Source organism: Embiotoca jacksoni, unplaced genomic scaffold (assembly GCF_022577435.1).
Source record: "Embiotoca jacksoni isolate LCO1_2020_lvr unplaced genomic scaffold, fEmbJac1.0.p SCAF_86, whole genome shotgun sequence".
Taxonomy (NCBI): Eukaryota; Metazoa; Chordata; class Actinopteri; family Embiotocidae; genus Embiotoca; species Embiotoca jacksoni.
Genome location: NW_027185443.1, coordinates 930001 through 955253, shown reverse-complemented (window position 1 = coordinate 955253; position 25253 = coordinate 930001). Strand labels below are relative to the sequence as shown.

The window sequence follows — 25253 nt, the reverse complement described above, 5'->3', positions numbered from 1 at the left end:
GAGCTAACGCGTCACTGAGAAACTATGAATGTGTGTGTGTGTGTGTGTGTGTGTGTGAAAAACGGAGCAGACGTTACGATCTACTTGAAACAAACTCCATCAAGACATCAGCTGCCTGCCATCTTCCTCTCATTACACAGAGCAGGTTCAGTCCCGCACACTTCACACTGAGCAGTCTCCAGAGACACACACACACACACACACACACACACACACACACACACACACACACACACACACAGTTAACTCACACTCACAGAAACACGACGGAGAATAAAAGTGACACTTAAATGTCTCAGTCCCCGACGGGCAAAGTGAACAATTTCCACCTTCAGGAGAAGATTTGTGGACGTTATGTAAGACGAGCTGCAGCCTGCTGCGCTCACTACCGCGCCGCGAACCATTTCCGCGCTTCGACGCCACGTTACGACCGTATTAATTATTCGTAATTGTTTTTTGGTGATTTGGTCAGATGCGGTTTCCATGGAGGAAGAGGCGGAGTTCAACTGGGAGGAGTACATGGAGGAGACGGGGGCCGTCGCCGCCCCTCACACCACCTTCAAACATGTGAGTGATCTTAAAGCCCATCCCTCGGTGATCCCTTAAACACAGGCCTCGCGCTTTAAGCACCGTGCGCATAAAATCCCTTAACGACACATCGGAGCGAGCCGGGGCCGAGCAGCGCCGCGTTGATGCCGCTCGACGCAGCGCTCGCTTTGCTTTTTGTTTCACAAGTCGTCGGATGGCTTTTTTTGTGTTTTTTTTTTGTAAAACACACAACCGAAGCACAAAAGAAAACAACGATAGCGTGCAAACAAAACGAAGCACCTTGCTGTCACTCCGAGTGAATAAAAGCAGCGAAGTCCTAAAGGCATCCCTCATCATTTCCAGTATTTCATGCTTCTCTACTCTCATTATAAACAACATCATGCATGAAATATCCCAATATTCTCTCTTTTCTCTCGCTGCTCTCCGACTCGTCCGCCGAAGACACGAAACCTTAAAATGGGTCAAAATGGGTTTTAAAGTCTCAGTGATTTCCGGAAACATCTGGCTTCTGGAGGGTTTTTTTTTTTTTTTCCACAGACATTTTCTAAAGTGGAAACTCCTTCGTAGAGAGAGAGAGAGAGAGAGAGAGAGAGGAGGTATGAGGAGGGAAGGTACTGTTGTTGGCAGCAACTCTCCGGGCCAGCTGCGCTCCGCTCCGATTCGCTGAGCTGAAAACTCAAATCAGCTGACCCGCGTGTTGCCGTCGCCGACAGGCCACACCCTGTCGTAACAACGTCGAGTACACCTGCTTCGTCTCTCCGACCTCACGCATCCACAAAGGAGCAAAACACAATCTGTATTTCACACATTTGTTTTCCAGCTGAAATCGACGGAGTTTGAAGCTGCTGCGTGTTAACAACACCAACAGAAATAACTCCGATTCAGCTAATTAGTTTTCCACTATAATTGTTGTTGTTGTTTTTCAGGCTAATGCTAAGCTCAGCAGAACCGCTGTCGTGCCAAAGTGATGATGAATTTACCTCCCGAGGCGAAGCTGGATATAACCGACTATATTCGTGTTCACTAGACTGTTTTTCTGCTTACAGAATATACAGCAAAACAATGAAGGACAACAGGGAAGCGCTTTCCTGAAGTCTTCAATGACAGATTTACTACTTTTGTAATTTCACACTGTTGTATTTTAGCAAAAGTATTAGTTAGGTAATTTTATGTAAAAGTCAGCTGAAAAAAGGAAACATAAAATACCTTCTTTACTAATGTAGGACTTTTACAATGTCCCTTAACTGAGTTGATTGACGCTGATTACATCCTCTCTTATATTATATATACAGACGTTTTAAATCTGGTGTCTGGTGAGACATTCCCGCTCTGGGTGGATGAGGCCTACTGGGCGTGCTCAGTAGGAATGCAGCGAGTGTTTGAAGATGACGTCGCGGTAGTTTGAAGTGTCGCTATGACGACCAGCTACACTTAGGACTGTAGTACCCCGTGGTACCTGGAACTAGAAGTGAGTAGAAGACATTACATTACATTTAGCTGATGCTTTCATCCAAGTTACAGTAGTCCAGATGTGAGATAACCAGAACCTGGACCAGAGCCTGGACCAGAACCTGGGCCAGAACCTGGACCAGAACCTGCGCCGCCTTCTGAGTGAGAAGAGGACGTATTCTCCTGATGTTATGCAGCATGTATCTACAGGAACATGTCATTGCAGCGATGTTGGCAATAGACTGGAGAATGTGAGATGGGATGGGGTCAAGGGGGCAGGTGGTTGGGCGGGCAGAGGTTACCAAAGTGAGAACTTGATTGAGAGACAGGGGGGTGAAAGAGGAAAGCGAAGGGGATGACTCAGGGGAAGACAGCAATAACGTGGTGGAAAAGTGGAGTTGATTTTGCTTGTTTCTGAGTTTTTGTTGTTGATGCACATTAGTCCCCGTTGCCAGATATATTTGACAGTTTTACATCTTTACTTGTTGGTTGTTAGAAATGACACAAAACTGGTATGAAAGGTGATTTACCAACACAGTTTGATCAATAGGATTGATTAGTTTTAATCCACGTAACCGTGAAGTGTTACAGCAGTGCCTTTTTCAGAAGATGTAGATGTTTTTCCTGGTTTTTGGTAGTTTATATATGTGTATATATATATATATACATTAAAATGCTGATTTAACATCTATTATATGACGGGTAACCGACTACATTATTTTATATGCAGAAGATTGTTTTGCATTTTTTTTTCTTCTGGCATTTCAGCATTTAATCAGATGATTTTCAGTCACTTGTAGCAGACTAAACACTTCCCCTAAAAACTCAGGCTGCACCTGACCTACACATGACGAGGCTCTGCCCCCGTTTGCCGCGTTACATCACAGGAGAGGGCCAGATGGGCGAACGTAGCTGATCCTGGATGTGAGGTCTTTATCCACCTCGGATGATTCCCGTGTTTGACCGACGGAGCAGCTGTCTTTCCCCCCCGACGAGGCTCACGGCGCTCAGGGCGGCCGAGGAGAGAGAAAAAAAAAAAGGTGGAGACGTGTGTCTGCTGGTGATTTGAGTTTTCTTTGCTGTTGTTGGGTTTTTTTTGGCTGAAGAAGCGTATCGAGTGTTTTCAGTTTCTTGCGTCACTCGCGAGCCCCGAACGTAACAGATTAGAATACGTGAGCTTTTTATAAGCGCGCCGCGATGTTTGGACAAAAACTGACTGCGCTGTGATTTGAGCGGCAGAGGTCTCTCGGGAGGCTAAATTGCCTTGTTGGTAAGTGGATTGAGTCACTGGGAAACAGACCATGAATTCCCCAGAAAAATGTGATTCAGTAAAGTGCAGCCCTCTCTCTCTCTCTCTCTGGACAAATTGAAACAGTGATTTCTCTTGGGCCTGTACCCCCCACCCCCCTCTTCCCCCCACCACACACTCACACACACACACACACACACACACACACACACACACACACACACACACACACACACACACACACACACAGAGTCCGTGCTTCTTGCAGAGGCCGCCCGTAGCTCTCTTACATAAGCCAACCGGAGTGATACAGCACGTTTGCATTGTTGTAGCAGGAAGTCACGGGGCCGTATCTATTGTGTTTATTTCTAAGATGTTGGCTTTTTCCATTCACTTTTTGTGTGTGTGTGTGTGTGTGTGTGTGTGTGTGTGTGTGAGTGTGTGTGTGCGCATGCCAAGCGTTGAATGTGAACATCCTGTTGGGCTTGTAATGTTCTGGAGAATTGTATGGCAGCCCGTGGCCACGGAGGAAACGCATTATGCAGCGCTGCATTCATATACAGATTTATCGCTCTCGCTCTCTCAGCACAAGGACAAACTGGGAGGCTGTTGTTTGGCTCGGAGGTTGTTGGTTTTTTTCGACTGTGTTTTTCCTGAAAGTCACCAGCTTTATGAATTCTGCTGATTATCTTTTAAATGTCACCTGTACTCACCTCACCTGCACTCTGTGGCACCGTGACGCGGTTCCCGTAGCGGCCGTCAAACACTCGAGTCTGCCGATTAAAGCGTAACGACAAGAAACGCAAGTGATAAAAAAAAAAAAAAAAAAAAAAAAAAAAATATATATATATATATATATATATAGTGACATGAGACAAGATGTCATGTTTCATTATGACGGGGTTTTACCAACCGTTATGACACTTAGGGTGCAGCACCCACACACCATGAGCCACTATAACGTCACTAAAATCCTTGTTTTACCAATGTTTGGCAATTATTATTATTTTTGTCACGATAACAGTCAAAAATTATGTGAAAATACAATTTTATGTCACATAATTGCCCACAAAATTGATTATTTAAAGCCAGAAAAAAATCTCATCATAGTTTCCCATAACTCAAGGGAACATCTTTATATCCTTAGATCCTTCGAATCTAATCCAGCAGTTACAGTTCAGCAAAACCATTTTTCTGAGATTATTTGACTGCTGTAAAGAGACGGCTTTAAAAAAAACAACAACAAAAAAAAAAAAAAAAAAAAAAAAAAAAAAAAAATATAGTATGGATTAAAAGTATGGATTAAATTTATTAAAAAAAAAACATTAAATTGGAAAACAGATATTCCCATGATGCAACTGACAGCAATTTTTTGTTCGGTCGCCCATGCCTCAGTCAGCCTGGCTCCGCCCACTTCACAGTTTAAATCTTGTCTGTGACATCAAGGTTTGCTCCGCCTCTAAACGGCGGACCAATCAGCGGCCACTACGGGCGTTTATAAACAACGGCAGCGGTGGTGCAGCTAGCAAGACGTTTTTAGCAACAAATATGGAGGACAACACGGCATAAAGCCTGCTTTAATAGTTTCAAAGTTAACCCCGAGGTCGACTCCCAGCAGGATGCAGCGACTGGAAACGATCCCCGGCAGACCCGTACGTTCACGGGGTGGATTCGGGTCTGGGAATGCCGGGCTTTCTCCCTCCATGTTCACATCCCCATGCAATCACTTTATAACACCGGCTGTCCGTAAACTGGTTTTGAAGTTTCGAGGTCAACCTCAGCGGTTATTTTTCTCTTTTTCTTAAAAGCTTCAATCCAGAGCAGCAGAAGACATTAAACAACTTGTTCCCACAGGCTGTCGAACTTCCCATAAACTGACCTTTAAGTGTAAAAGCGGAGTCCCCCCCCCCCCACTATGTTACATCTGTTTCCTAGTATGCAAATATATTCAGAAAGCACCACTCGTTACCCTCAAAACACTGAGATTACGTCAATATGAAGGAATTCTGTCAGAAACCATTTTCACCATCCAGCCCTGCTGTCCACCTCTTTTTTTTTTTTTTTTTTTTTTTGGGGGGAATTTACATATACGAAGCAGTTTCTGGAGGAAAACTTCTCTTCGGTCACGAAAACGTTTCGCTCGGTCTGCATGGAGATGTAGCGGCCAACCAACAGGGCAAAGATCAGACAGGCTGTAAACAAACCCCCGAGTTTAACCAGCCTCACCTGAAAGGAAAAAAAAACTAAAGATTAACCCAGTAGCCGAACGGTCTAAATCTAACAGAACTCCAGTTGTTTCCGAATTAACTTTATTTGTGCGCGCGCAGTTTTTATTTATGCAGCTTACGGGATAACTAATTATACGCTCTCACGTTCAGGTTCACCCACAAATGAAGCAGTTTCGATAATAAACTCTGTCTGTTTTTAAATCTACAGTCCGGGAAAAAAACAAAATGTGTCTTAAAAATAAAAAAAATATATATTAAGAATATTCCTCTACTGACCCCCCCCCCCCCCCCCCCCCCCCCCCCTCCAGGTGGAGATCAGCCTTCAGAGCAGCTTCCAGCCGGGCATGAAGCTGGAGGTGGCCAACAAGAGCAGCCCGGACACGTACTGGGTGGCCACCATCATCACCACGTGCGGCCAGCTGCTGCTGCTGCGCTTCAGCGGCTACGGCGAAGACCGCAAGGCCGACTTCTGGTGCGACGTCATGACGGCCGAGCTGCACCCGGTGGGCTGGTGCGCCCAGAACGACAAGACCCTCATGCCCCCCGAAGGTAGGAAGAAAACACACAAATACACAAACACAAATACATTTGACCTCAAGGCTCATAATTTATTGATTTAAAAAAGAATTTAAAACAGGAAAAAGCTCAGAACTGGGTTTAAATCATATAAAATAAAATAAAATCGGACTTCAAAAACACGAAACACTGGATTTTTTTTCCCGACTCTGATGGCGGCTGATAAACTGCAGCTTATTTCCATTTCCTTCCCATTTTTCTGTTCAGTTTGTGTTTGGAGAGAATTTAGCGAGCAAGCACCTTTTTTTTTTAATAATTTTTTATTCATTGAAATCATTAAAATTGAGGATTTCAGGTCAACTGTGTTAAACAGGAAGTGGTCTAATACAGTCTGTTGTTTACATGCCAGCAGCTGTTTGAGATGCATAAAAGTGATGAAACCCGCCCCTTGTCTGCTTCTGATTGGCTCTTGATTCTGATATAAGTGTGCTGGCCAATCAGAGCCAGAGTAAGGTGGGTTTCAGTGGAAGTGACAAAATAGGAAAAAAATATGGCTGTAAAAATCTGTGTCAACCAAATTTGCTCTTTTTGAAATAATAGTTATATTTAACTAAAATGATGAGCCTTGATTTTCTGGTGTATTTCTAAATCGCTGAGCAGTGCTGCTGAGAAGAGGATTGTGGGTACTTATTCACACACGGCGTCCTTATTCAGTTCAAACATTGGAAAGTGTCAGTTTGACGTAACTTACACACAGAGACATGTAACATAAGCACCTCCCGTCTTTACCTTTCAAAGAACTCGGAATAAACTGAGTGGACGGACAGGTTTCTGCCATTGATCACATCACACCCTCGCTGTCGCGCTCAACCAGCTTAAATCAATGCAAGGCAGCTCACCTGCTCTCTGAGACAGCCGGCTGTCCTCAACTCCACCTTTCTGAAACCCAGCATCACCCTTAACTTCCAATCTCGCCCTCTTTCGCAACATCACAACTTTCGCAGCAGATGTTTTTTCCACCTGCAGCTCAGATAGATGACTCACCCCCTCGCCGGCTTCCTCACGCCGTTTATTTCTCCCGACCCTTCCCCGCTGATGGATAGCTTTGCCGCCTCCCGTCGTCGTGGAGACGACCTGGATAAGTTTTTCCACCTGACTCCAGATGTCCTTCTTTCACTCAGTGCCGCTCTTTTCATCCACTTCCTCTTCTGTCTTCTGCAGCGGCGACAACGTCCATGTTCACAAGCTGCTCGGCAGATTATCTTTGAAAAGGGGAAACGACAGATTAAATGTACTTATCGCACTGGTTTACTGTTACAAGTCACCAAACGTTGACACGACTGAAACAGGGCCGCATGTGATGATCATTTTATCTGACAGGGAGTTTAAACTGTCCTAAAAATGCCCGAAAATAAAAAGTCCAAAACCGACAGATATTCAATTTACAAATCACAAAATATTGGGTTGAAAAGTAAAATAGCTCTTCTTCATTTTGCTTAAACAGCAATTTCGGTTTTAAGTCAAGACTGAAAAATTCATGTAAAACATGTCAGCTGTGGCTTTAATATGCGTTTTCTGTACATCCATTTAAAAGAAACATTACAAACACTGTGGATGCACAGTGAACTTTTAATCACGAATACACTCGTAGGACGCACTGTGATGTTTCATGTTATATAACTTTCATTCACTTAACAATAAAACGTTGAAGCCGAACGTTCACCGTTAACTTCCATTTCATCATCCTCCATCCCGGGTTTGTTTATGTAAACCGCTTCTACTTTTACATGTCGTTACTATAGCAACCAATGTGATAAGACCGAGACTGAAGATTAAAACCTGAACACAAGAGATCGGATCTGATCATTTTTAATATATAATACAGCCAGTTAATCTAGAAGATTGGACTCTGAGACTGACAGTATAAACATAGTCGGAGTTAAGTTCAATATAAAATAAAAAAAAAAAAAAGATATTTTCTGATACAAAGCACGTGTTTAGTTTTAAACTAAAACCACAATCTGAAGCTTTAGTTGTCCAACGTGGGACATAAGATGCCAAACTGGCTGTCAAACGTCTGAGCTGTATGCGTCCATCCATCGACCCCGACCTCCTCCCTGCGGGTTCAGTGCCACAATTAACCTTTTTATGGATCTGGGCACAGAAGTGTACGAATTGGTCGCACAGGTTTGCAGAGGCTGATACAGAGGTACCAAGTCGGGAGGCGGGTTTTAGCTGGAGAGTAAAACAAATAATATATAAACATAACAAGTCAAAATCAGAAAAAAAAAAAAAAAAAAGAACACAGTCATGCAAACATCCCTAAATCCTGCACGTTTTACGTTTCTTCCAAAATATTAATTTGCAAAGCCGATTAAAGTAAAGCAGCAAATTTTCACTTGAGAAAATTCTGTAGGTGTTTAAACTTGTTTTTCATTCCATCCATCGTCCTCGTCTGATCATAAACTGATCATTTATATAGATATAGATAAGAAACTTACATTTTTCCACTAAAAGAAAATCTGGTAAAAACTACAAAATACCCACTGATGTCAGCGAGCTCACATTTCCCCGTTTATTTGGTGTAAATATCTGACGTGGCTGCTGACATGTCGATGATGAAAACTGAAGCAGAAATCATGTAACGGCAGGTTTTTATTCCCTGAAGAAGCTTCTGCAACATGCTGTCAATTTCTGAATATGACCCCCCCCCCCCCCAAACAAAAACCACTTTGTTGCTTCATTTCAAGGATTTGCATCATGTTATGCACATTTCAGTGTGTGTATGTGTGTATGTGTGTGTGTGTATTTTTGAGTGCTTACAGCTGTGTTACAGTCACCTGTCTTATTTGTTTTTTTTTTTGTTGTTTTTTTTTTATCTCTCAGATAACGTTTACCTAAGAAAAGGTAAGCGGCTCTTACAGTGCCTCTGACTAACTCGCCTGCCCGGCTCACTAGTGGCTAACATGAAATCAACTTCAGCCCTCGGAGCTGCATGGACAGTGTGCTTCCTCTTCCTCCTCCTCCTCCTCCTCCTCCCCTTCCTCCTCCTCTTTTCACCTCTGCAGGGAGTGACCTCACTGCTCGGTCATCATTGCCTTGCCTCTTTTTCTTGCATGTGACTCTTTTTCTAGCTGAGTGCAGAGTGAGTGTGTCTTAGCGGAGAGATAACACACACACACACACACACACACACACACGCGCACACACACACACGCACGCGCACACACACACTGCTGTTTTTGTGCCTGCTCAGACCAAGCTGTGCTCTGGTGATAACTCGTGCAAAAAACGAAGCCGCTCGGTGAGAAATGCGATGCTTTGATAACGAGGCCTCCTCTTCTCTCGTGCCGCAAAAAAACAAAAAAAAAACCACACACACACCAAAGAAAAAAAAAAAAAAAAGAAGAAGAACGCGGGACCACGAGAAGTGAACAAAGATCTGAAGTTCAAGAACTGGTTGTAAGACGCGTGATAAAATCAGCGTGTTAACGACAAGGATCTCGACCGGGAGGTTTTGGGGCAACGATGTTGACCGCTGACGTCGTATCAGTTCCTCTGCGGCTGAACGCTCTGCTGGCGTCTTAAAAGGAAAACATCACCCACAAACAATTGGCTCTTTCTCCATCAGTTCATGTATTTATCGGTTGATTGTGCAGTTTATAAATCCTGCAAGTCATGTAGGAGGTTTTGCTGAGCTTCCCCTTTGTATTATATACTGCATTCTGCTTTCCTGCTGGTGTGTGTGTGTGTGTGTGTGTGTGTGTGTGTGTGTGCGTGTGTGTGTGTGTGTGTGTGTGTGTGAGCAGGGATGTAAAGATGAAGGATTGTTTTTGGCTTGTAATATGACACATTATCCAAAAACTATGCAAAACATACTGACAAATAGGCGACTCGAGAATCAGTTTGACTTATTACACCGAACTATTTGAATGAAACAACTAAATATAATCTTAATGAAATGCTCAATTCAGACAAACGTAACGTTTTCCAAGAGCTAAAACATTCTGCCTCCAAAACTATAGTTGCTTTGACAAAAACGGTCCGATAATGAACAACAACAACAACAACCTTTTTTTTTCTTCTCGTGTCTAAACATGAAGATAAAACTTCCTGCTGAAGAAGGAACGCCTTAATTAACTTCTAGAACGATAGATTTATTTTCATCCTCGTTCACGTTGGCGTGCTCGCATGGCGGAAGTCTCGTCTGTGCGTCCGTCCCGCAGCGCGGGGACGTCTCACCAGACACCAGATTTAAAAGCTTCACGGTGACTCACAGACACTTTTATCTGGCAGTGACGCGTCATTATTCATTTATACGTAAATGTATACTCCTCCCCGATGGTCTTTCCTGTTAATTCTGCCTACAACGGTTTATTAAAGCGTCCCTCGGGACTCCGTCTGGTAAACTTGCTGTTCCCAGAATGTGAATGGAAAAATAAACACCCATAATACAGAATAAATACGTGTTACAATTGGACAAAGCACAACTAACCAACACACCTAAATACCTCGTCAAACTTGCTTACTCACTCATGAAACACACACACACACACACACACACCCCCACACACACACACACACACACACACACACACACACACACACACACACACCCCCACACACACACAGTCTCCCTTCTCAGCTCCTCCAATTCAAAAATGCTCCTCTTGCCAACTGATGCGTTCAGCAAAGCTTTTGTGCTCATCAAATCAGCGCCGGCATTAATCAGCGTCTCCGTTTGCAGGAGCAGCGCTGCGAGCGCTTCGGTTGCGTAATTTGCTCGTTTTTAGAAAAAAATAATAAATAAAAAGTCATCCGAGAGACAGTTTAACAGCCATGTTGATTATTTCTTCCACCTCACCTGTAGTGACGCCCTCCCCCCCCCACCCCCCATCCTACAGCTTATTAGCAGAAAATTACTCACATATTACAAATGTGCAGTTTTTTTTGTTTTTTTAGATAAAAGTTTGAAACAGATTATGGATTTTTTTTTTTTGAGGGAATTTTTAAAGGAAAATGTGAAAAAAAAAAATTGGACAAATGAAGGCGGATCTCGGAAAAGAAATGTTTGCCAAACTTTTATTTTTTTTACTCAGACGGCGTTATGGGAAGTAAAAATTAAACCTACAATAGAGACCTACAACGTTTGACTGAGTTTTTGTTGGTGTCGGGTTCAGAAGCTTGTTCAGACAGAGTCGAGCTGCTGTTGTGAACTCCTTCAAGTGTGTGTGTGTGTGTGTGTGTGTGTGTGTGTGTGTGTGTGTGTGTCAGTTCCCGGATGTGTTTTAGGGGGGTACATTCAACCATTCATGTAAAGAGCTCTCTTAGGCGACATCACAAGTTTGATCATGTGGTGAAGTATCTGCGCTTCTGAACAAATCCTGGCGGAGATCATTTGCATAATGAATTCACCACGCTGCCTCCTGCCAGAGCCTGCCGGAGATGACGCTCACAGATAGACCTGTCCTCCGCGCTTGTGTGTGTGTGTGTGTGTGTGTGTGTGTGTGTGTGTGTGTGTGTGTGTGTGTATGTGTGTGTGTGTGTGTGTGTGTGTGTATGTGTGTAAGGAGGGAAAAAAAAAAAAACCCGAAAGGGCCGCGTTGGTTTGGGTGTGACCCGCCGAGCTGTTTTGCTTTAACGCTAAAGATGCATCAATGATCCGCAATCCATCGTGAGAAAATATATTATTTACAGATTTCACTTATATATATATATATTTTTTTTTAATTTTTTTTTTAATTTTTAAATGATCTGGGCACTGGGTGTGAAGCGCAGGTGCATTTAGGGTGTGTCCAAATCCAATTTACTGGTTTAACCTCTGATAATCTTCATGTGTAAAGTGAGGCGAGCGGTTCGAAGGGGTTTGTACTGAAAGAGTCTCAATCAATCATCGTCAGCGTGTTTTGGGTGCAAACCAAATGCAATGAACCAATCAGGGTGACATATCCCATTACCTTTGACGGACAGGTGCGCCTCGCGCGTCGGTCGCTATTTTAACGGGCGGATTTTGCGGAAGTGGTTGGAAAGGAAACCGATCTGCTCGCGTGCAGAATAATAACAACAACAACAACAATCTTTCACGTTGTTCATCTTTTTTTCTTCCCCCCTTCATTTTTAACGTTTTGCATGTTTGCGCGCTGCTGCGTGTAACGAGCATGTTATCTTAATAATGAGCTCTTACAATAACGGCATAATAAACGCACCGCTGACTTAAGACCTGTAGTACACTAACAAATAGGGCTCTTGCATGTCGGCGCACTTGCTCGGGTGGCGCGGGAATATTGACGAGAGCGGTGTCGTTCTGCCGCCGACCAGGAAATAACCGCCAAATCTGCAGCTTTAATCATTTTACCCAGAAATCAACGTGTTTTCGTGCCCCTCTGTCTGACAACACCCGACAAACACGCTTGATTCTTCTGTCCAGCTGCAGTGAGTGAAAAAGAAACACTTTTGTGCTTCCTCAGACCTCTTAATTTGAAAAGTCCTTACGTCTGTGGCCCCGCCCCCTTCCTGTTATGTTTTTTTTTTTTGTTGGACTGAGCGCTCAGATGGGTGCGAGCTGTATTTTCCCTCCCGCTGTCCGTCCCGAAAGAAAACAAAAATACCAACGTACTCACAGAACTGCAGTTACTTCCAGTAACTACTCTTTATTTACTTACTTCCTGCGCGACGCTTTTCATTTCAGCAGAGAGTCGCTCGTGCATTTTTCTAATACTTTGCGGGGCCGCTTTGCGTGTCGAGTGTACGATGAGATTTTTTTTTTTACACGTATTTAACTCGCGACGTGCTGACTTGGCAAAAAAAATGCTCTCACTAATAATGATTACGGCTAAATCGACCATTTCTGAATCTGAAACACCAGCCGGCAGCCTGGTACACTGACACAAACATCATGTAAAACAAAGTGGGCGGAGTCACACATCACCCCCCCCCCCCCCCTTCCCTGCTGTAACCTCCAGATTTTGCATGACCTCACAAAGGCTCTCTGTGTCTCTTATAGACGAGAGTGTATTTGTGTGTGTTTACCTTTCGCTGCTTCATTTTCATACGCCGCCGGAGACGTCGAGGTTTTTTTTTTTTTTTTTTTCCTTCTTCTCGTGAGCGGAGACCGGAATCAAAGGCGGCCTGCGTGAAAATAAACAGAAGGCACACAATGACAATCAACACACACACACACACACACACACACACACACACACTTATTTACTGTACGTGCTCCTGTGGGCCTCTTTACCGCGAACACATGGAGAAGGTAATTCCTATTTACACAAATTGCTTTAATTTCCCCCCTCACCGCTGTAAACATGTTTAACAATGTACCGTCTGAAGCTGTCCAGACGGACGCGACGGCGATACGCCTCGCGAATGGACGCGCGAAAACGTGGCGCTGCGAGGCGTTTTACGCGCTGCGGTCGCTACCCGTTAAAGGTTAAAGGTCAAAGTGGAGGCCCGGTGGATGAATCCACTTGGGCCCTTTTTATTTATTTATTTTGCCTACCCCTTGTGCTCGCAGGGCTTCTCATCTCCACGCCAGCACATAATGACTGGATGGGACGAGGTGAGGGGGAGGGGGGGGGGGGGGGGCTTGGAGGGGGGGGGGGGGGGTTGGCGGGGGGGTCGAGCCTAATTTGCTCGCATTAACTCTTGATTAGAATCTGCTGCTCTGCTGTGATCGCGGCTACAAAAAATAACCACACACACACACACATTGAGCATTTTTCTTCTTTAATTATAGCGCTGATTATCTAAAGTGAAGCGTTCAAATAAACCTCCAGTTTGTTTACAGCGAGAGAATAAGATGCAAATATTTCAGACGTATATATATATATATATATATATATATATATATATATATTCATATTTGTTTTGTTCGAGGTTTTTTTTTTTTAATGCTAGGTAGTTGCTTGGTTACTTCAGCCAGCTGGGGCCTCTGGGACAAGTGTGTGTTTGTGTGTGTTGGGGGGCTGGCTCTTGGATAATGTATGGGAGAGACGGAAGGGGAGGTGTGGGGGGAGGGTAGAGGATCTCCTCCCTCAAGGTTAATTATGCACTTATTGTTATGTGAAAGTCAGGCTTTCACCTCTGTGTGTGTGTGTGTGTGTGTGTGTGTGTGTGTGTGTGTGTGTGTGTGTGTGTGTGTGTGCTGCCTTTAGGGATGAAAATGAAGAGAAATAAATAATCATTTGTGTACAAAGCGCTACAGTATAATGAAACAGCGAGGTGTGTGTGTGTGTGCGTGTGTGTGTGCGTGTGTGTGTGTGTGTGGGGGGGGGGTGCAGAGAGGGTGAAGGAGGGTGAAGTTTTACATCGACTTGAGCTCCGCTCGGCTTCATGACTAACGACGGCAGGATCTGTAAAAATAGTTGATCTATTTCTGCACGCCGGAGATCAACACGGGAGCGTGTACAGCTTGTGTGTGTGTGTGTGTGTGAGAGAGAGAGAGTGAGTGAGTGAGTGAGCAGCAGAGAGAGGAATGAAAATAGTCTCACAGGAGAAAACACTGTTATTAAACGGGCATACGACGCGTCTGGAGACACGCTCACGTTAGCGTCGCAGGGAAAACTGCGTCGACACGCGTCGATTCATCTGCCAGAAAAAAAAAAAAATTCCTCAGTTGTTGATTTGATTTAAGGCCACGAGAGGATTTATTGATTTGGTCTCATGAGGCAATTACGTATTTAAAGCCCCGAAACGGGCTTCTGTGGAGTTTAGTGTCAGTACTGTTGATTATATTTGCTCAAATTTAGGATTTTAAAAAGGGATTATAAAAGCATTAAAACGCTTTTTCTGGTTTGTTGTTGTTTCGGCTAAAATAAAAAACATTTTCTAAAGAACTAGGAAATGTTTAACGAGGGCAAAGTCAAGAAACATTTGGCCTTCAGTGTCTGTGAATGTAGATGACAGTTTGACTTCCAGTTAATTAATGGTCATAAACTGCTGCCTTGTTTACATTCACAGAGAAAGACTGTGAGAATATTTCAGTGTGTGTGTGTGTGTGTGTGTGTGTGTAAAACCTTTTTTTTTTTCTTTGTGTTAAAAGCCACAACTTCTCACTCTGTTGATTACATCACCCACGATGATGCCGTTCCAGTAAACATTTGCTGTGTCGAAAAAGAAAAAGAGACACAACTTTGATACTTAGAATTTTATCTGAAAAAGAACGGAAGCAGATATTTATAAGAGTGGACGGACTCAACATTCAAATTGTCTGTGTGAGATAGCGAGGAAGCGCCTCAGGCTCAAAACTATAAAGTAAAAGTACTCACATGCTCAGAAAACTGCAGATGTGAACACTAATAAAAATAAAATGGCACATTATTTGAATAGAATTATTCAAATAATAATTCAAATTATATAATAGAAGCGTTTAGGGAACATCGGTAAACTGTAGTGTCTAGTTATGGCTTCCGTGTGAGGTGTTTAGGGAACATCGGTAAACTGTAGTGTCTAGTTACGGCTTCCGTGTGAGGTGTTTAGGGAAAATCGGTAAACTGTAGCTACTGGCGATGGCTTCTGTGTGAGGTGTTTAGGGAACATCGGTAAACTGTAGTGTCTAGTTACAGCTTCCGTGTGAGGTGTTTAGGGAACATCGGTAAACTGTAGTGTCTAGTTATGGCTTCCGTGTGAGGTGTTTAGGGAACATCGGTAAACTGTAGTGTCTAGTTATGGCTTCCGTGTGAGGTGTTTAGGGAACATCGGTAAACTGTAGTGTCTAGTTACGGCTTCCGTGTGAGGTGTTTAGGGAAAATCGGTAAACTGTAGCTACTGGCGATGGCTTCTGTGTGAGGTGTTTAGGGAACATCGGTAAACTGTAGTGTCTAGTTACAGCTTCCGTGTGAGGTGTTTAGGGAACATCGGTAAACTGTAGTGTCTAGTTATGGCTTCCGTGTGAGGTGTTTAGGGAACATCGGTAAACTGTAGTGTCTAGTTACGGCTTCCGTGTGAGGTGTTTAGGGAACATCGGTAAACTGTGTCTAGTTACGGCTTCCGTGTGAGGTGTTTAGGGAACATCGGTAAACTGTAGTGTCTAGTTACGGCTTCCGTGTGAGGTGTTTAGGGAACATCGGTAAACCGTGTCTAGTTATGGCTTCCGTGTGAGGTGTTTAGGGAACATCGGTAAACTGTAGTGTCTAGTTATGGCTTCCGTGTGAGGTGTTTAGGGAACATCGGTAAACTGTAGTGTCTAGTTACGGCTTCCGTGTGAGGTGTTTAGGGAAAATCGGTAAACTGTAGCTACTGGCGATGGCTTCTGTGTGAGGTGTTTAGGGAACATCGGTAAACTGTAGTGTCTAGTTACAGCTTCCGTGTGAGGTGTTTAGGGAACATCGGTAAACTGTAGTGTCTAGTTACGGCTTCCGTGTGAGGTGTTTAGGGAACATCGGTAAACTGTAGTGTCTAGTTACGGCTTCCGTGTGAGGTGTTTAGGGAACATCGGTAAACCGTGTCTAGTTACGGCTTCCGTGTGAGGTGTTTAGGGAACATCGGTAAACTGTAGTGTCTAGTTACGGCTTCCGTGTGAGGTGTTTAGGGAACATCGGTAAACCGTGTCTAGTTACGGCTTCCGTGTGAGGTGTTTAGGGAACATCGGTAAACTGTAGTGTCTAGTTACGGCTTCCGTGTGAGGTGTTTAGGGAACATCGGTAAACCGTGTCTAGTTACGGCTTCCGTGTGAGGTGTTTAGGGAACATCGGTAAACCGTGTCTAGTTACGGCTTCCGTGTGAGGTGTTTAGGGAACATCGGTAAACCGTGTCTAGTTATGGCTTCCGTGTGAGGTGTTTAGGGAACATCGGTAAACTGTAGTGTCTAGTTACAGCTTCCGTGTGAGGTGTTTAGGGAACATCGGTAAACTGTGTCTAGTTACGGCTTCCGTGTGAGGTGTTTAGGGAACATCGGTAAACTGTAGTGTCTAGTTACGGCTTCCGTGTGAGGTGTTTAGGGAACATCGGTAAACTGTAGTGTCTAGTTATGGCTTCCGTGTGAGGTGTTTAGGGAACATCGGTAAACTGTGTCTAGTTACGGCTTCCGTGTGAGGTGTTTAGGGAACATCGGTAAACTGTAGTGTCTAGTTACGGCTTCCGTGTGAGGTGTTTAGGGAACATCGGTAAACTGTAGTGTCTAGTTACGGCTTCCGTGTGAGGTGTTTAGGGAACATCGGTAAACTGTAGTGTCTAGTTACAGCTTCCGTGTGAGGTGTTTAGGGAACATCGGTAAACCGTGTCTAGTTATGGCTTCCGTGTGAGGTGTTTAGGGAACATCGGTAAACCGTGTCTAGTTATGGCTTCCGTGTGAGGTGTTTAGGGAACATCGGTAAACCGTGTCTAGTTATGGCTTCCGTGTGAGGTGTTTAGGGAACATCGGTAAACCGTGTCTAGTTATGGCTTCCGTGTGAGGTGTTTAGGGAACATCGGTAAACTGTGTCTAGTTACGGCTTCCGTGTGAGGTGTTTAGGGAACATCGGTAAACTGTAGTGTCTAGTTACAGCTTCCGTGTGAGGTGTTTAGGGAACATCGGTAAACTGTGTCTAGTTACGGCTTCCGTGTGAGGTGTTTAGGGAACATCGGTAAACTGTGTCTAGTTACGGCTTCCGTGTGAGGTGTTTAGGGAACATCGGTAAACTGTAGTGTCTAGTTACGGCTTCCGTGTGAGGTGTTTAGGGAACATCGGTAAACTGTGTCTAGTTACGGCTTCCGTGTGAGGTGTTTAGGGAACATCGGTAAACTGTAGTGTCTAGTTACGGCTTCCGTGTGAGGTGTTTAGGGAACATCGGTAAACTGTAGTGTCTAGTTACGGCTTCCGTGTGAGGTGTTTAGGGAACATCGGTAAACTGTAGTGTCTAGTTACGGCTTCCGTGTGAGGTGTTTAGGGAACATCGGTAAACTGTAGGGTCTAATTACGGTTTCCGCGTGAGGCGTTTGGGGAACATCGGTAAAATGGATCGCCGAGTTACGGCTTCCGTGTGAGGCGTTTAGGGAACATTGATTTTTCTTCGTTTAACTGCTGTTATTTTAAAATGCTTTTAGAAATACAAGCTTTTAATCATGAATCTTTATTTTCTACTAAAAAAAAAAATGACCAACCTGAAGCTGATGAAACTAAAACCTTGCTGTCCATGTTTTTGTTTGTTTTTTTTTTGTTTTTTTTAACTGCTACAAATAAGATCTACCGCCTTGGCTCATCGCCGTGGAAACACACGCACACACACGCCCAGTCGTCACTGGCAAAACCACACAAAACAAGATATATATTTTTTTATATAAAACACACCTCCCAGACCAAACAAACTTAATCCGGAAGCCATTTTCATTATCAGCAGCGTCGTGCTTCAGACCGTCTTTCTCTTTAACTTCAAGCTTGATGTTAATCAGCGCTTCGGGGAACGTCAGCTCTCACACAGTCATTCTGCAACCGTGACTCATCTGGCAACGTCTCTGTGACTCCAATAAGTGTCAAGTGTCTGAGGAGGGTTTTTTTATTTTTTTTATTTCTTATTTCCTCTATATGTCACTAACAGGAAAAACAGCCACATCCTCCTCAGACTCCTCTGAAAAGGAGGCCGTTTGGAAGAGAAAGTGGACGGATGGGAAGGAAACCGATATCGGGAGTCAAAAAGCAAATGAAAAGCAAAGCAGGCATTATGCAGCAGTGATGCACCCTGGGAAACAGGAAGCGGGCACCAAAAAAAAAAAAAAAAAACTAAAACTAAAACACCACCACACATCCTCATGCAAATGCGTTGGAGCTTTTTAGCTCGGCTTTCGGAGACAGAGCTCGAGTCCACCTGCCGTGTGTGTGTGTGTGTGTGTGTGTGTGTGTGTGTGTGTGTGTGTGTGTGTGCATCTATAACAAATATATTCATGTTGTGGCGACATCGTGGGGATTCACCTCCCATGTGGGGGACGAAAAGTTATGGCCAAAATACAAGAAAAAAAACAAACAAAAAAACAACGACAACAACCCAGAAAAAGCGAATTTGAGGAGATAATAACTGAACGACGGGAGACGTTTTCTGTCCCCGCAGCTCGTTAAATTTACTCAACTAGAAAATCTTTAAAAAAAAAAGCTGGTTTCAGTTGAGAAAAGTAAACTCTGATAAATGTTCAAAGATTTAAAATTTGTAAAATAAAAAAAAAAAAAAGAAGAAAATTATGGTTTTTAGAGCAAATTACTTGAGAAACACTGAATATTTGTAAAAAAAATAAATTATTTGTAAAGAAGCCGACCTGTTTCTGTCTTTCCAGGTCAAAACACCTGTTTTTATTTGAGGCGTCAAGACAAATCAAACCTTAAATGAATCGAGACTAAAGTCCTCTTTTCTTGTGACTCAGTTTCAGGGAGCATCCTGCTTAATACTGTTTGTTTATCTGATTTGAAGTTATTTTATCTGCTGCATTCAGCACTTCCTGTCTATGTGACGGGTCAGATTTCATTTTGAACCGGGGTCGTTTGTGAGCTCCGAATAACTCGTGATAAAAAAAAGTGAAGAGAAAAAAAATGGGAAAGAAATGCGACAAATAACCTGTTGGGCTCTATTTTAGCCCCGAAGCGTTAAAAAAGGAACAGAGAAGGTCCAGATCCTCTTACTGATTCTCTTAATTAATCGCGGGTTTGTTTTAGACACGATGAAAAAAAAAAAAGGTGACTCATCATCTTCTCCCTTTAAAAAAAAACAAAAAAAACATCAGCTTTTAACTTTTTTTAACTTCTCTGCAGAGGAAACAGAAAATGTGTGTGTGTGTGTGTGTGTGTGTGTGTGTAACCTAACTAATAACGCGCCTTTAAAACAACAGTTAAATCCCGCAGCACCGACTCGAGATCAGCTTTTTGTTTGTCGATCACGTTTCGCTGACTAAAGATAAAAACGCATCCGACCACGCCTCGTTTTTAACACACAAACACACTCTCACACATTCATTTACTATTTAAACAATGTGGGCGGCTGAACGGGGAAAACGACAACTGATCTGGGAGCTTCTTCTTTTTTACTTCTTAATACGGACGATGGACAGAGTGACTACAGAGTTGCGCTTGATTGGCATCTTGCTTCGCTTCTCCCGCTACGCTCAGTTGGCCCGTTAATTAGCTCCACTTAGTAGAAATGAAAAGTTAATCTAAAGCAACGGACCTGCTGTTACGAAGGTTATGACGTCGATTCGGCTTCACGGTCGCTCCTGAGGCCGCTTATCTTCCAGCCGTGTTTTGGGATTCAGCCTTCACTTCCTGATAAAAAAAAAAAAAAGAAGAAAGGTGGACACAATATTAGAGACACAATAATGTCCGACCGTTAAAACAACAGTTTCTTCACGAAGGTCGGATTTATTTGCAAAGTGTTTAAAGTGCGTCGGTTTCAGCTCGGCGATAAACCGCGTCGAGTCGGTGACATCACAAATCTCCCCGATCTCACTCTGGTTTTATTGGTGTTCGTATAGTTTCGACTGACAACAACTACATGTAACACCTCTATTAATACCACCGTGGGCATTTCTGGGGAAAGTTTCAGTTCCACCAGCCATGATCTTCTGCATCATTTTTGTCTTTTCCTCTCGTCTGTGTTTAAAATGTGACTCTCAAGCTGACGTTTTCAGTTTTTGATTTGCCCTGCTTCTTTTTTTTCTTTTTAAACCTGACAAGGTTTAAAGGCGACCTCGGCCTCAACAGTTGCTCTGAATTAAACCTCCGACGTCTGAGATTCTGGACGAAAACCTCTTGCACTTCTGTTCACACGTCTCTGCAGACGAAGCCGCTCGCCGCAGCTGTCGCTCTGCACACAAACACAGAAATGAATAGAGATTTATTACACCGTTAAGTCTTTTCCAGCTTAAAAATTAACATAAATATTTATCTGCGGTTATGATTAATTGTTTTTTTTTGTTTTTTTTTAATAATCAGTATCCGCCGCTGAAACGCCTGCATTGGGGAAAATACTTTGCATGCACGTCCTCATGCATGCTGCAGTGGAAACCTTTGACATTCAACTGCTAACTTTCTACATTTGAGTCGTCGGCATCGTTTTCAGTGTTGCTTCTTTTTTTTCTTTTCTTTTTTTTTGTCTCTTTTTCAGCCATCAAGGAGAAATACAACGACTGGACGGAGTTCCTCATTCAGGACCTGACGGGCTCCAGGACGGCGCCGGCCAACCTGCTGGACGGGGTGAGTGTGTGTTCACGCCGGGGAAGAATCACCGTTCATATATTAGTATTTTAATGGTCTAACGTTTCTGTTTCTTCTTCGTTAATTACGTTCTCTGACGGAAAAATATGTTTTTTTTTTTTGCTCGTGAAGCTCTACAGGACGAATAATTAAAAAGTCTCGATTAAAAAAAAAACTACTTTGGGCATTTTGAAAGCGCTGGACGGCGGTTTCGTTGAACCTGAACCCCTTCACGTGACGAGACTTAACAACCGGTGAACGCGTAGCTGCGGCCGGCAGACGTTAAAGTGGCGTCGCTCTTCTCGTCTCGTTGTATTTCCCCGAATGTCAAATTACTGCTTTAAAAACGGGGGAAAAAAACACAAAATGAATTCCACACAATAGAAACAAAAGCACCACTTATGCAAACAGCTTAAAAAAAAAAAAAAACCTGCCGCCTTTTCTGACACTTTGTCGTTTTAATTTTTTTTTTATTTCTGTCGCAATTAACACTTTAAAAAAAATGCAAAAAGCCAAATTAATAATGTCTCCTTACTGTTACTTCGCGTGTCATCGTTGGACCGATCTCAAGGAAACAGCTAGTTTTGTTCTTTCTTCACGCTTCCTTCTTTTTGTCACCTCTTTTGAGCAAATAAAAAAAACCCACCGGTCTCTCCGTCCCTCTCAGCCTCTGCGAGGGAAGAACACGGTGGATCTGATCGTCAGCGGTTCCGTCTTGGAGCTTCAGGACGTCTCCGACCCGTCGCTGTACTGGCCGGTCCGAGTGATTCAGAACGTGGGCGGGAGGCTGCGGCTGCGTTACGCCGGCCTCGCCGAGGAGCAGCGGGCTCAGGACGCCTGGCTGTTCTACCTGGACGTCAGGCTGCGGCCGCTCGGCTGGGCCCCGGAGAACCGGCTCGCCCTGGAGCCGCCGACAGGTGAGCGTCCCATCGGACCGAAAGCTGCTCGGCTCACAAGGAGCGACGGTGATCCAGCGTGTAGAAAGAAGAAAATTACACTAAATAAGCCCATGATGGCCCAAACATCCATGTTAGGAGAGGCATCCGACTGCCTAAAAATAAAACCAGATCTCAAGTGGGTGTTTATTTTCTTTTTTCCTCAATTAAGCTCCTTACAAAAATAGTCTTTAGAAATTCCCATTCCCAATTTCCATGGTGACAAATTGCTCGCTTTGTCGTACAAATCTTGTAAATATTCAATTTACTATCATGAAAAACGAGGAAATAATCACATTTTAGGAATCTTTGGCATGTTTTGGCTTTAAAAACATTTTAGTGACTCAAATTTTGTTGTAAACGTGGCAGGTTAAAATCTGTGAGGCATAAAATGGGATTTAACGGCCCAAAACAACAGGACATGTTGGGTTTGAATGTTTAATGGAGTGGTGGCCTACATGTAGGTTTTTTAAAATGTAAATTTAAAGACAAATTATGGTAAAAAAAAAATGTTTTTACCCAAACTGTCGAGTTTTATGACACTTTTTCTACGTATTTTTTTGAATAGCTATTAACTTTCTCCGTCATGTCTTTGCTGCTCAGCGCTGCGGTCGCTGAAGAACGCCTCCGAGTGGCAGCAGGCGCTGGACGACGCTCGGCTCAACGGACAGAAGAGTCCGTTACCGCTCGAGGTGTTCAAGGTGAGGCGCTGAAGTTCACACACATCTCTGTTTCCTGTGAAAGTGTGTGGTTGGTTGGGTGTGTGTGTGTGTGTGTGTGTGTGTGTGTGTGTGTGTGTGTGTGTGTTGGCGTGCAGCCAGACTGCAGGACCACCTGAGGGAACTGACGTGTTGCCTCTTTCACCTTTGTTATTGAATGTGGCTGATTTATGATGTAAAGCTCAGAGCATGAGCGGTGGCGGTTTATTCTACAGCTCTTTAATGTATTTATCATTTTTACGGGAAGGAATTTGATGACTCGTTGCCAATTAATACAGGGAAAAAAAATGCATTTATTACCAGAAACGGGTGGAAAATTTCAGGTTTTTGCATCATCAGCTGACCTGCTGTGAAACGACCTGAATACTCAGTAGTTTATAGAAGCAGTTCATTTGGAGCCGTACCAGTTGAGCACGGTTTTGCATTACAGAGTAATAGTTTGGGAAAACCCAAATCCAAGAAACCGATTCAGCAAAAATAAAGAATACATTACGATGAAACAGATCAAATGTATACGAGGAGAAAATCTTTAGATATAAACTGTAATATTTGTGTATACGTTTTTCTTCTCTATCGCTGGGCTTTTGAATTGTACTCTTACGCAACTTCATTCTTGCGCTTGAATTCTGCCGTCACTCGCATTAGCAGAGGAGTTTCTTTACATTAACACAAAACCAGGACCTGAGTCGGGGTTTTTTTTTTTTTTCCGTCCTATGTGTGGAACTGCAGTGATTTTGTACTGGACTCCGGCGTGGGTGACCTCCATTCAGCACCGTGCTTGAATGCCTCCCGTATAGACACAGACAGAGGACCGAAGCTGCTGCTGCTAATGTTGTGTGCTTTCATGGTGCTCTGCACAAGAAGAGGGGGCAGAAACTAAAACAAACCTAATATGTGGGAGAGAGACGAGCAGCGCGGAGAGAGAAAAAGAGAGTAAACTATATATATATACATTTATATATATATATAAAAAATATATACTCCTACCAACAAAAAGGCTGGTAGTCAGTAGTTCAAAGAATAAGGAGTGTTAGTGGCAAGAAAAGCCGTCACCTCCTGATCACGGTGTCGTCTAGTCGAAACAGACGATTAAATCTGAATTCCCTTCACAAATGTGCAGCTCCAGTATAGTTTGAAAGGAGAAGCAACCACGAGGCTATAAAAAAGAAAAGAAAAAAAAAAAGAACTTTATCGAAATCGAATCCAGCGTGAGACGTCCAAGATTTTCACGTCCTCACAAAAAATTTAAAAAAAAAGGAAGGAAGGCCCAAAAAAAAAAAAGAAGTCTGGCAGCCTGAACGCATCCTTTTACTGCGACACACACACACAGCAGGGTTTCACATGACCTACATGGTCCCTGCGTGTGTGTGTGTGTGTGTGTGTGTGTGTGTGTGTGTGTGTGTGTGTGTGTCATCCGAAGTGGAGCACATTTGTCTTAAAGATCTTGACTTTACTGTGTCAGGACCACGTGGACCTGCCCGAGCACTCCTTCAAGTTGGGGATGAAGCTGGAGATGGTTTCTCCGTGGGAGCAGCTCCGGATCTGCCCCGTTTCTGTCACCAAGGTAAGTCGGACTCCCAATAAATAAATAATAATAATAATAATAATAATAAAAAAATTAAAAAACCCGCTGACAACAATGTCTTATGGAAGAAAGAAAGAAAAGACAAGAAAAAAAACAAAAAATGCAGCTGCTGGTATTATTGTGGCTTTGGATTTTTTGCGTGTTTGTTTCCATCAGGCGGCCTTGTTACTCATGTTTTTGGATTCCAGCGACTGGAATCCGCTTGAAAGTCTCTGGGAAGTCGACTTTCCAGCGCAACCTTGAATATTTTTATCTGTGATACATACTGATGCTGACTTTTTTTTTTTTTTTTACGTAGACATTTTTCTCAACAGTTTTTATCGGGTTCCTTAACCTTAACAGATGAACAAATCTGCCTACGCTGTCCATATTAATATTACTGATAGTGTCTGTTGTCAGCAGCCAATATTTTTTGCCACAATTCAGTAGTTTAAAGCTACAAATAGGAACAAAAATATGAAGAATTTCATCCAAGGTGACTGCTGACATTTCAGAAGACTGCTAAATTGGGATTTTTGAAAAACAAGAAGTAAGAAATTTAGGGATCGTTTTAGGCAATAAAGGATACGTAAAGTAAACGTATATTTTCTTCAAATTGCACCACTAGAGAATTCCTATTTGAAGTTTCAAGTAAAAAAAAACATGAATTTAGCCGATTGTTGTTTTTCAGAATAAATATTTGCAATCAATAATACTTAAAGTTCCCTATTGAGTAATAACGGCCCTTGTTGGCTTCCGTACTAAAATGGCGATGCAGCGAAATAATTTTTCATTAAATTTGGAGACGAGTGAGAAAGTTCTACATTAACCGTGAAAAGATGGCGACCAGAAACACGAACCGGAGTTTCTTCCGTTTCCCCTCCAGGTCTACG

General features: G+C 43.2%; 1 protein-coding gene and 1 long non-coding RNA gene across 8 annotated transcripts in view; both read left to right on the top strand.

Annotated features, from left to right (window-relative positions):
• The window catches only part of sfmbt2 (Scm like with four mbt domains 2), a 45282-nt gene that overhangs the window by 8458 nt on the left and 11571 nt on the right, over positions 1-25253 (top strand). For 4 of the 6 annotated variants that reach the window (XM_069139890.1, XM_069139893.1, XM_069139891.1 and 1 more), the window contains exons 3-10: positions 473-567; positions 5784-6024; positions 8878-8898; positions 21054-21142; positions 21810-22059; positions 22681-22778; positions 24259-24360; positions 25247-25253. The exon at positions 25247-25253 is cut by the window's right edge and continues 224 nt beyond it. In XM_069139890.1, the coding sequence (XP_068995991.1) occupies positions 473-567; positions 5784-6024; positions 8878-8898; positions 21054-21142; positions 21810-22059; positions 22681-22778; positions 24259-24360; positions 25247-25253 (903 nt within the window). Of the gene's footprint in view, positions 1-472; positions 568-1475; positions 3039-5783; positions 6025-8877; positions 8899-21053; positions 21143-21809; positions 22060-22680; positions 22779-24258; positions 24361-25246 lie in introns of those variants that run through there. The other 2 variants (XM_069139895.1, XM_069139894.1) reach the window with 2 other exon arrangements.
• Positions 14268-21046, top strand: LOC138192482 (uncharacterized). Of its 2 annotated transcripts, none has more exons than XR_011177797.1 (3): positions 14268-16043; positions 16094-16617; positions 16768-21046. It is a non-coding gene; the product is annotated as an uncharacterized lncRNA (long non-coding RNA). The 2 variants fall into 2 exon arrangements; XR_011177798.1 differs by having other exon boundaries at positions 14268-16617; positions 16768-17641; positions 17692-21046.